We start from the raw sequence: 12319 nt of genomic DNA, 5'->3' as shown, positions 1-12319 counted from the left end.
TAATATGATTTTGGATGTGTATAGGAGAACCAAGGGGTTGGGGATGTGTGTGCATTTATGGATGTGCTATTTTTATGTGTGTTTGCAAGAGAATATAAAAACTTGTTTTAATAGTGACATTGTATATTTCCGTGACTCTACTTTTTCTGTCACGAACTTCCCTCGGACATGCCCACTCGTACAAATCAACAACACGAGATCACTTCAGTTTAGGATGTCCCTTTCCGGACGAATACTTAATATGCAACAAGAAAACGTCAAAGTGAAATTTGCAATTACAATAAATTCTGCAAGAAGGCAGTCCTGGCAATAATAATACACAAGCAGGAAAATGACAATGTCAGCCGCACACACACACAAACAAATCAAATACTAAGACCGCTCACAGGCAAGTGTTCAACAGTTACTAACACTGCTCAATCAACTGTACAGTGGCTACCAAAGCCGCACGAGTAAAGTACCTCAATTACTAAACATAATATTAAATGAGTTCCACAGAACACAGTGGCTACTACAACCAGTTTCAGCACTTTCCAGTACAAAATAAATCAACCACATGTGCTCGTTGGTGCCGGACAACACCACAGAATCAACAGTTTTACATCACACCCTGTAGACCAGGGGTTGGCAACATACGGCCGGATCCGGACGGGATTTTGAAGACTGTTTCTGGTCATACATGATAATGTGGCCCATGAACATTAACAAAATCTGCGTTCCAGTCTAACTGATATTCACGTGCAGTCGTTACTGAGGATTTCTATGTCCGACATGCAGCCAGAGTTCAAGCAACTTGCTGACAACTTTGATCGACCGCAGCTGTCTCATTGACTTCAGCAGCTATTGAAGTACATGACGTTAGCATCATTAAATACTGTTTTCGGCCTCTATGCCGAGTGATCCTTGCATATGCCAGTAATCTGCCCGCCAAGGACTTCATTTCGGCCCGCCGATTGCCCACCCCTGCTGTAGACGAAGTGAGAATAACAACGAAACCCTCGTGTAATTTTAAAGAAAGTCTGACTGTCCGCCATTTCTCGTGGAAGTTCGTCGGCGTCCCGATAGCTCACGTGTTTGCCCTGCATCAGAGGTCCCCCGGAGGTAACGGTGCGATGCACAAGGACGTGACTATCTTCAGCTCGCTGCTCGGGGTAACGGAGTTACACTATGCCTTACCTCTGTTGTTTATAATGTACCGGAAATAAGAAAATATTGTGCCACAGATCAAAGCCCAATACACCTAGGAATGGACATATAGAAATGTTAATGTAAGTTGGTTGCATGATGTACTATGATTATTTTGATAAACATTAGTATTTGTATCTGTGTATTTATAGGACTATATGGTTTTGGATGACTTAATGCATATATTTGATTGTACCTCTCCAAGCTTGTGTTTACACATAATTTTTTGACTGTTGGTTTGAAATATATCGGCATACATGTATATTTGTGATATGTTTGTTTGAAAATGGTTTGATGTATGTTTGTATTTATATCATGTCTACTATACGCGTAAATATGGTAGTATACTTTATTTATTATCATGCTGTACCCCTATGAAGTTATGTAAAAAAAGCCGAATCATTAAAATATTTATATATATATGAAAAAAAAAACCCTCAGTCATACACACCACAGATAACAAAGAGAAGTGTATGTACGCTTGACGAATCGTATCCCACCCGACATCAGCGACACTGTCCAATCAGTCACATACATTTGGAAGGAATACTTATTCGCATCTCGAGAGTTCGAGTTATGTAGATTATTGTAGAAAACTTCTCTGGAAGACTGCGCCACATATCGACATAGTAAGCCATACAATCTGAGGTCATACCTCCACCCACTGCTCCGCTATTCATTTCATGCGCAAATTTGTTCCTTTTCTTACACTAATTTCAAAAAGCACATCTGGAAACGAGGCTGGATGTCCACACCAAGCAGATGTGTCTTCGGTGTCCACAGCTGTTACGTGAGATCATAGACTCTCATCTGATCACCTATGTTCATCTCCACTCGTCTCCACAGTTCTCTGAAGTCTTTATCGTCGTAAAATATGTTGCAAAAATGACAGGCGGCCACCACGTGTGACGTCAGTTCCTCAGCTTGCTCGGCTTTGATGGTGTCCCCTTGTCCTTCTAGTTTCTTGACTTTTTCAAAAATGACTTGGTGCTCCTTGAGCTGTGGAGACAGGTCGCCTTCAAACTGCTTCAGCAGCTACAAAGAACAGACAGTAGAGGGGAGACAATGAAAGCAAATAAGAGGATTTACAAGTTTTGTGCACTCTTCGTACATCTCTTCTTTCACCAGGTGCATATTACAGGCGTTTCTAAGCCTTGCATTTCTGTAAGCCCTAAATAATATTTGGATATCATATATTACCACAAAACAAGTATGTGTATTTATTCATATACATATGCCACTATGTACACATTCAGAATTCATTTCTTACTCTCCTCTCTCTCTCTCCCATCACGCACAGACATATGCAAGCAAATACACAATACACAGCAAATATACGCCCACATACAGTAAAATACACCTATACACACGTTCACACACAGACATACACCCATACACAGACCCACCTGTTCAACCACCTTCAGGTAGGGGTCCATCTCGCTCCAACGCCAGCCGCCCAGCTGCATGCAATGCTCCGCACATGACAACACCATCAACGTGCCTGACGAGCTGCGGCTCTGCTGCCTGACATCAAGCACCTCCAGCACCTCCTGCAGGTAGCGACTCACCTGGCCGGGGTCATAGAGGGGCGGTGTGACGTACACATGGGCCAACAGCAGGGACGCGTGACCGCGCTGTTCATGATGGGGAGTGCACTTTGCTAGGATGCTCCTGGACTTCAGCAGATAGTCCGCCGCACTCTGGAAGTCGTGTCTGTATTAAAATAAGTTACATAATTGGGTGAGTTTTTACTTCTGACGTCAGATTCGTCGATAATTTCAATGTTGATGATAAAAAGATATAAAGAAAAATGCAAAAGAAGTTTTCTAGTGTGCAAGTCGACTATTCAGATGCACACTTAGCAATGTCGACTTGCACCTCAAACCCGCGATTCTGGACTTGATTTTAAGAACTCGCATGCAACCAACCATCGGAACCGACTTTGAGAGAAGGTGTCCATAGTCACCTCAAGACGCAGACTTGAGCAAGGTTTGTTTGGGTTAAAGCTGTGTTGAAGTGCCACCACCCGTATTGTTCTCGGATCTTCAGCGCTTCTTGAAGGTGCGCCATTGCCGTGTCTGTACCAATACATGTAACAAAGCCTACACCTATGTATGTAGAAAAACATCAACCAATAAACTATATATATATATATTAAATTAGCGTCGTTTTCCTTTTAGATTTTCTGAAATACCATAATATGTGTAGTTGGCTTGAAACATTGAGGCATTTTTCTTTGTTGATGTCGACTTACTAAGGATGATCGGGTCAAATGGTATTATTGTTATGTAACAAAAAAGCTAAAAGTTCAACAATTTTAAAATCGAAATCGTTTGACTATCGCCGCCTACAGTTTGACACATTAGAAAGCAAAAGTGAAGTATCACTAAAGTTATTTTTAAATACAAATTCATCGAGAGAAGGGAGGGAATAAGTAGTTCGAATTTACGTAGGCGAGTAGAGTTATTGTCCGTGAGCCTTTAGCGTTGTCCTTAAAATAAACGCAAGTACAGAAAACTTTTTATGAAAGTTAAAATAAAAAAAAACTTATTACCTGTACATATATTTGTAATTTAAGTGAATCCGATATTGTCTTTGATGTAGAGTAATATTTGGCCGCTAGGGGCTCAGAGTGTAGGCGGTGTCAGGGTTACAGGGTCACGTGCTGGGTGCCTTACCATAATGTCCTCTCCTGCTGTACTGCATGCCCACGTTGATAATCAAAGGAACCAGGTCTGAAGGCGGCATGCTGGGAAGGCCTCTCCTTTCCTGCAGAGATTGTCGGTAATAATGCAGCGCCAGGTCCTGATTCTCACTGCCTGTTATACGAAATAACAAGGTTTCCTGTGTAAAGGTAATGAGCTCCCTTGTCAAGATGTGCATACAAATTATCATTATCATCATCAAGAATATTTATCAAGCCACACATTATTTGTTTAATAATAACAGCTGAGTACAAATCACATGCCACATATGAGAGGGTGGAGAGTTATGTCCCTTAGCCTTACCAGTTGAGAGGTCTTAACTTTCTGGATTTCTTTAAATTTTGTTCCTTTACTGATTTAATTTTGATGTTGGGAGTGACTTGTTTAACCTGTCGCGATCTCAGTGATGTACTGGACCGTGGTTCTTTATCGTGACATTGTGTTTCCATTTTATGGCTTCAGCTGATCCGTTGACTAACCGTCCTTTCTTCCACGACACTATTTTCATCTCAGTCCAGTTTCTTGTTTGTCATGTTGACAGCGAGATGAAACACTGATCCACACCCTCTACCCCCTGTCACAAATGTTTGTTAACTGTCACAACAGGTTGTTAAGAACCTAGACACTCACTGCGCTTCGTAGATGAGACCAAGGTTGTTAAGCAGTGTTGTTCTGTCTGGATGATAGGTCGTCAGCTGGGAACACAGCTCCAGAGCTTCTTCCACCAAATTCTTTGCCTCTGTCAGTTTACCTAACAAGACAGGATAATCGTCTCTACAATTTATATATATGACACAAGTGTATATATATATCTCTGACATATATCGTTAGCTACACAAAAGTGTGACATAAATATAAACTTAAAGACCAACTGGAATGGTTTGCGTTTTTTTCAGATATCAGTAGATATAGGAGATATAAAATTAACCTGTAAATGTCAGCCTCCATATTACTTATCCGCTACGATTGGCACCTGCAATCAACGACAGCTGATAACAGTGAACTACGTCACGTCTGGACACCATTCACAACGTTGTCTCCAGTCAACTCCACACAGTGTACTACGTCACGTTGGTACACCATTCACAACATTGTTACTACTGCTACTAATACTTCAGTTGACGCTGACGTTCACCTTTAAATATTAATGGCATGGACAGGTAGCAGCGAAGTCTGATGGGGAAGTACACCACCTGTGAATCGTCTCCGTGGGCAGTGTCTTCAGAAACGTTCCTCGCCATGCTCAGATACCTGTCAACAGAGGCCACATTGACGTAAAGGTCAAAGGTCACAGGACAAAAAGCGCTATTTTTTTCAAAGGACTGAGCTGAGCAGTGTGCAAATCATATTTCTGAGATAATTGATAATTACCCCCAAATTACATCCCTTCTTCAGATACACATCTACTGACAACATCACATTCAAATTGTTTGCTGTGTCGAAATGCATGGGTCTTTTGTAGAATGTTAGTTAAAGGTAAGGGAAGCGAAAGCAATTAAGAACGTTAGGGTCTGTCATCTAATCCGATGTTTTTTCTGTTTCGTTTTCCTTTCATATATTTAACCTTTAGATTTATGCTTCAATTATTTATTTAAAAATCAATTAAACGTGCTTAATTTAAAAGACTTAACCAGTCTTCACCTCAATTTGTCATCGTTCTGTGATCGCCAAATTACATTCTCGTCAACAAGTCGCTCGAGAAGCTTCATTTGTTAAACTAGTCATAAAATTGTCTTCCCATCAGACTTATTCAGATTGTTTCCTTCTTTTTAGTCAATACACACATGCAAATCTCTTAACGACCCCACATGCAGCCCACGTACATTTAATGCTCAAAGTACGATAAGATACCTATAAGCTTCATCATGTTGACCCAGGCGGAAGTGTATAAGACCGAGGTCAAACAGCATGCGCGCGTAATGTACACAAGGCTCTGCTTCTGACAGTTTGCTGACGGAATCTCTCACTCGGCCAAGAGCCTCGTCCCAGTCTGTGCCTGGAAGATAAAGTAATGTGAAAAATAAATGCATACAGCCAACAGTCTGTCCTCGTCGCCCCGAGTTCAGAGAAATAATCATGGCAGGTGCCAGCAAGAAATTAAAACAAAAGAAACTTGATTATTAAAGAATCATTAGGTCAGCCATACCAACAAACCAGTAATATTCATTATTACATTGGAAATTAACATTTTCGAATTGTAAAGGTACTTTTAACGTTTGACCCTTATACGGGGGAAAATACGCCTTCCTGTCTCCATAACAACAGACCTTCATATTGGCTCATAGCATTTCCCGTCAAGCCCCACAGCACAGCATGGTCACGTGACGTCCCGAACATCTTGGCAGCGTGAGCCATGTCCTCCAAGAACCTCTTTGCTTTTTTGGGGAAACACCTCACGAGTAGTCTGTCCGCTGCCAGCGCCACCTGTCGACATGCTTGTCTGCGTTAAACAGCGGCAAGACATTAACTGTAACTAGGAAAATGTGTTAGCAGTTGTAATAACAGCAACAACGACACTGAAGCAAGTAAACCAGCGTCATTGACCACAACTTTATACTAAGGAATAGTGAAGAGGAAAATGACAGCAAAGCGATTTCAAAACTGAAGAAATGAGCGAAACTTTCATTGAAATTCTGTATGATTTTGAAAATTTTACCTTTCTCTCGACTAGACCCTCCTCAAAAAAAAAAAAAAAAAAAAAAAAAAAAAATAAATTAAAAAAAAAATAAATGCGAAGATATAGAGGACGAACAGATACAGCAGTGATACAGCAGATAACCAATGAAAAAGACTAACGGGAGCAATCTACGCTGGAACGAGGAAACACAGGTGTAAACATTCACAGGAGTCATCCAAGACTGACAAGGATTCACCTGTCAGGGTAGTCAACGTTTACCTGCAGAAAAGCCGGGTACGTGTCTCTCGTGCAATGGATGGCCTGCCGCAACACCCGCTCCAGACGAGGCCAGTCGCCGGAGACGTAACCCACCACCGTCTGCTGCGACTCCATCATCAGTTTGGTCTGCGCATGCTCCAGTACGTTTCCAAGGAACGTCACCACACGTAACCTGGCCTGGTGACGTCAGCGGTTTAATCCAATCAAATGTCAAGACATGACAGTCCAGGTTGAATTAAAGTAAGTTAATTCTTGGAAGAGGGTTATTTCATTCTGTAGAAGTTTGCATGAAGCCTCAACTACAGTCTTGTCACAAAATATGAATACACGGAGCACTAATTCTGGAGAATTTTAGTGATATAATCCCTCCCTAGACAGTCACCTACTCTTACCCGATCGTCTGTCACCCTGTGACCCAGTCGTGTGGTGTCGGGCAGAAGCACTGGTGCGACGTTCCACTGCAATGACCCCTTGACCTCCCGCGTCTGCGGGCAGTAATGGGTGAGGAGGAGCAGCAAGGTCTGCATCCTCCCAGCATTCCGTGTGTCATCCTTCTGCTGCTGCTGACGACAGTCCATCACGGCCTGTAGCGCCACCTGTGAGAAGTCGCCGCCCTGTAGCAACAGCGCCAGCTCCCTCACCTGCTCGTCGGTGTTTTCCTCAGCCATCTCCATCGTCTAGGCGAGGGGTTTCTCGCAGGAACTTATCTGGTTGGAAAATGTGGCTCACCTTGCTGGCTCTGAACACGTGACAACTTATGGACACCCACTGCCTCACTTCCAATGCAGACAGCTAAAGTAGTGAGAATGTTCTACTAGGGATGGACATGTGTAGACATCTGAGTATTGCCTGCCTCGGAGGCTATTCCCTTGTATGGAAAGGTAAATGTAAATATAAGATATAGTATTTATATGAGATCATAAGAGTACAGGTAGGCCTGTATATGTTTGTGAATTAAAATTTTGACATGATTATTGGATCTGAAGGTTATATGAACCCTATCCTTTGGATTAATGGATTTGTTTGTGTATATTGAACTACAGCTGTACATACCATGATATTCAACAGGTAATGTTTCAACTACTTATAGATGTGCTTATGATGGATGGAAGTAAATACCTATATAATATATAATTAGCCGTGCCCATTAGGAAAGAGAATATGCCTGATGACCATATACCTAGGTTTAAATTGTAAGAAAATGTACATTTGCCTAAAGACTGCTGTTGAACATGCTGTGTATTTTAAATATTCTTGTATCTCCCAATGTCATAATGGCCAAGCATCATTGGCATTAAAAATGTCATGTCTCTCTCACTCACACTCTCACCGCTTTAAGTTATGGAGAATAATTTTGTACACCCTCTTTATGTCTCCATCCTCGTCTTTCACGCTGAATAGATGGTGGCGACACAATGAATGTCAATATAATGCATGTAAATCGCCCAGAGTTCACCTTCCGTTTGTGGGGTAAGGGGTTCTAGAAAACAACATCGTTATATGAAAGAGAGAAAGCCTGAAGTTCCTTACCTTTACTTTCCTACAAAATATTTACCGAAACCTCAGTCTGACAGAAGAAATCAAAGACTCTCCCTGTTAAATACATGTGTGACAATAGCGCCCTTGTCGTAGCTCGACAGTGTTGTGTAGTGTATACGAAGAACCTCATTATTATTGACTTCAGCTACCAGGAAGTGTAAGCAATCATGCGCAGTAAACAGCACTCGTGGGTCATTCCGTAAAGTCATACCGTTCCCGAGAAAAAAAAAATGGCTAAATTTGGGAGTTCATAGGGCAGGGAACGTGTTGGGACTTTTGTGTCGGATAATCATCATGCAAGAACCGAAACCAAGCGGTGAAGAGTTTTTGTCACATACAGTGTCCCAAGATGAGATCTGAGCCCTGGGATTCGGTCTGTAGTGGCGACAAACGACTGATTAAAGCTACTACACCACCAGGCGCCCACAAGTTGTTCATATTTCTGAGTGCCTTGACGCCATAATACTGTACGTACACCTACCACCCTCAAACAAACCTCGTCACAGGCTACAATCCATTGCTGTAACCCCCAAAACATCATCCTACCAAGAATGTGATCTCCCCCCTCCATTTGCAATGATACGCTGCATTGTAACTAAGTTGAGATAATCTTTGAAATTCATTTGAAAAGAAATGCGTAACCCTAAAGCAAGGAAGACGATTGTTTCCGTCCGGGTTGGACTCCATTTGTACAGATCATCTGGAGTTGTTACGTGACCTCTGAACCCTCCTCACTCCACTACACAAGTCTTCCTTTCTTTTCCGTGAAAGCTCGTGACATGGCAAAATAATAATAATAAAGTACAATTTATCACGTGATAAGTCCGAGTGGAAATGCTTGAGAGGGGAAGGGGAGCTACCACGCAACAAAATTCCCGTTTCTTCTTGTGATAATGATACAAAATTAAACTTTTCAAAAGATTAGAAAAAATAGCCGTACTTTTAGCAACAGCTCTTACTTTGTCGTTCACGTGTTAGAGTTGATTGAATCTTTGACTAAAGAAAACAGAACATAATGAAAAGAATCCCTGAAGACTTCGAAAAAAAAGCGATCTGATATATAGGAAGTCAAAATATTTCGCATATCAAAAATAACACAGACAGCACCTTTAGCTTCCTAAAAACAATGAGCTCTTACCTTTTTTTTAAATGATTGATTTCTGCGCCAGAAAGTACAAATATTCCATGTAGTAAATACTGGAAGTGTGTTACCAAAGTCGGGCCATACTACTGGCACGGATGACAGTCTGCATGAGACTACAGATGTTTCTGTGACACCGATCTTGTAATGGCGAGAATGCTGAATGGAAATACCAATGTATTAACAACACCTTGAACACCGCTCTGTCGCTACCTGGCGAATAATGCATGAGTCAGTTTATGTCCTTACAATGGTGTTACAGGTTAAGTAGGAAAATAAAAGTGTATAGAAATCGTACAAAGTCACTGGTGGAGTAAGTCTCGGTGTTCGCCTTCGTGTCCTCTTTGTCTCAGACAAAATACAGATGACAAAGGGTATGTACAAACAATGTGGAATTCCCCTTCGTTCCTCAATGTCCCATTCATGTCAACCTGAAATGTACAGAATCCACCAAGCGCTGACTAGACTTCCTGCTTGTAATTGTTGTGTATTAGCCAGTCCAAACGTTCTCCGTCTCCCATGCACCCAACTGCCACTGTCTTGTGACACTAAATCAGTTCCAAGCATTGCCTCCTACAACCAGGTGCATTGTCACTGTCATTGTGCTTTTGTAATGAGATCCGCGATCGTACAGCGTCTGTGACTTTCATAGCCATGAGACCAACAGTCGGAACCACTTTCAACCGTTCGCACACTACGTCACGGTTGTTCCGAGGGAACACTGACGAAAACGATCGCAGAAACTCAAGAAAATATCGCAGCTTTAAAGGGGCAATGCAGAATCTTATATAAAAAAATATTAAAACTTTAAATGGGCAAGGGAAAAGACTTCTTGAGAAAAGTAGGCAACTTCAATGGGACTTTGTTACCGCAATATCTTAATCCCCGATTTTTAACACAAAGGTTTCCCGATCTTGCACTCACTACAGAGGGCCTTTATTAAGGACTATATAATGGCAAATAAAAAAAATTTAGGTACGCAGCTATTCTGACATATTCTCACCAACGACGTGAGCTTAAAAGCTATAGGATGCAAACATCGCCTGCCTCTTCCTCCTACACCATCACCACCATCCCGAAACACACTTGCATGCATAGATGCTCATTCACATGCGCACTTTTTATTTGTAAGGAGAGAGGATAGGAAACAATTATTGATAAGAATGTTGAATGTACAGTAGACAAATCACTGACATTTGAAAAGAAAATATTTAAACAATCATAATAATAATGTTTACTGTGATGATGATCATAAGCTGCAAAAAGTTTCAAAAACTAAAACAGTCGTGGTTAAAGATATTTCGAGTAGTTTTGGCTGCCTTTCATCACACAGAATCCAACGTATCCACAAAACATCCTAAACGCATGACAGAACTTGTATAAGACGCGGGTTAGTGGCTGACACCTAGAACCACTACAGAGGCCATAGTCACAAAGTGAGGGTCAGTCACTGCCTGGGGCAACATAGTGAACTCAAAGACAAACGTCTTGTTTCTAAGTTATAAAGCGGTGTACATACAGATGTTATTTTACCCTCATGGCCCTAACCATAAAGCTGTGGTAAAGGTGATCTAAGGTAAAGAAACAAGTGTCCATGGGGTCTGCACACCATTTTCTAACTTTGGAACAAAGCCTCCTCTTCTTGTGTTTACAATTTGGCCCCGAGGAAACGACTTAAATCTTGCTTCGTAACTATGGCCCCAAAAGGTTATCAAAGACAAGCAAGGTCCATAGCACTACCATAATGTCATCACTTCTGTTTCTGTACAGAGATTCTTTCAGTAAACGTTTACAGGCAGTGAACAAAGCATTTATAAGTAAATAGCTTATCTTCGTCCCCCATTTGGTCCTTTTACATAAAAAAAGACAAGTCAGACAGGTGGAAACATGCAAGATGTAATACAATCAATATATAATAGCAAAATTGTTCTGCACGAACACCTAAATGCAGAACCATAAACAAAATATATTGCAAAAGGTCATGAGTTGTCACACACCGAAAAGATTTTTTATTTACCACACTTGTACAACCACTGCATAGAACACACATGCTCCTTGCTAAATATAAGTACAATAATAACATTTCCAAAAACGACTGGTTCATTCATTTAATTGTAATGAGCTTAACACTAGCCCTTCACGTGATATGCAATGCACTTTACACAACCGTAACAGCACATAGAATATTGGCATACTACTTAGCTCGAAGGTCAAACACTTCAAAAGCGGTCTACACACTTATTTCAAGGAAGACATTTCTTCATCTCTCCCCTAAAGGACAAAGCAAAATAAAATCCATTGTCGCATGTCAAATCCATGGGGACAGCCTGCTACACAGCAAGATGTATTTGTATAAAAATACTTTTGCATACTTTACAATAATTGTTACACATCTTTCTCAGAAAATATCTGTAATGGACACACACAACATGCATGCATATGTGTATGTCTGTATGCATTTACATTTGTGCTGAGAATATGTGAAGTCTTCATTGTTCTATGAAGTCCACATGGATACACAATTACAAACAGTATTGAATTGGTATGTCTTTCTATTGTGCCCTCACTACTTTCTTTGAAGTGGTATATAAGGCTTCCTTAAGAGACCTCTACTGATGCCCACATACATTAATGCGGGGGAATAACAACTGCACTTGCTCATAGCCAAAACAGTTATTATAGATAATTCTTTCTTGAGGTAAAAAGCATGACAAGTATAGATGTGTACAGATAAAGGTTGCAATATGAAAATTGTCATTTACACAACCTATGACGAAATGCAACTTCAAAAATGGAATAACATTTAAGAAATTGCAGTCTTTAAAAACCAATTATTCTGTAAAAACTTAATCT

The 12319-nt window shown here is 40.9% G+C and overlaps 2 protein-coding genes across 2 annotated transcripts; both read right to left on the bottom strand.

Annotated features, from left to right (window-relative positions):
* Nucleotides 1-1661: 1661 nt before the first annotated feature.
* LOC112575019 lies at nucleotides 1662-3881 on the bottom strand. The gene is made up of 4 exons (XM_025256501.1): nucleotides 3740-3881; nucleotides 3152-3263; nucleotides 2592-2898; nucleotides 1662-2220 (listed from the first exon to the last, which is right to left on the bottom strand). Exons 2-4 carry the CDS (start codon nucleotides 3253-3255, stop codon nucleotides 1972-1974), a joined length of 660 nt encoding a protein of 219 aa, XP_025112286.1. The 5' UTR covers nucleotides 3256-3263; nucleotides 3740-3881; the 3' UTR covers nucleotides 1662-1971.
* On the bottom strand, nucleotides 3866-8513 carry LOC112575018. The gene is made up of 8 exons (XM_025256500.1): nucleotides 8317-8513; nucleotides 7179-7654; nucleotides 6787-6963; nucleotides 6158-6314; nucleotides 5742-5886; nucleotides 5026-5141; nucleotides 4521-4641; nucleotides 3866-4004 (listed from the first exon to the last, which is right to left on the bottom strand). The coding sequence occupies exons 2-8, from the start codon at nucleotides 7458-7460 to the stop codon at nucleotides 3998-4000; spliced, it is 1005 nt and encodes a 334-aa protein (XP_025112285.1). The 5' UTR covers nucleotides 7461-7654; nucleotides 8317-8513; the 3' UTR covers nucleotides 3866-3997.
* Nucleotides 8514-12319: the final 3806 nt, after the last annotated feature.

This window comes from Pomacea canaliculata, linkage group LG11 (genome assembly GCF_003073045.1).
Source record: "Pomacea canaliculata isolate SZHN2017 linkage group LG11, ASM307304v1, whole genome shotgun sequence".
NCBI classification, from domain to species: domain Eukaryota; kingdom Metazoa; phylum Mollusca; class Gastropoda; order Architaenioglossa; family Ampullariidae; genus Pomacea; species Pomacea canaliculata.
The sequence above is the reverse complement of the archived record's forward strand: the minus strand, read 5'-3'. Positions and strand labels throughout refer to the sequence as shown.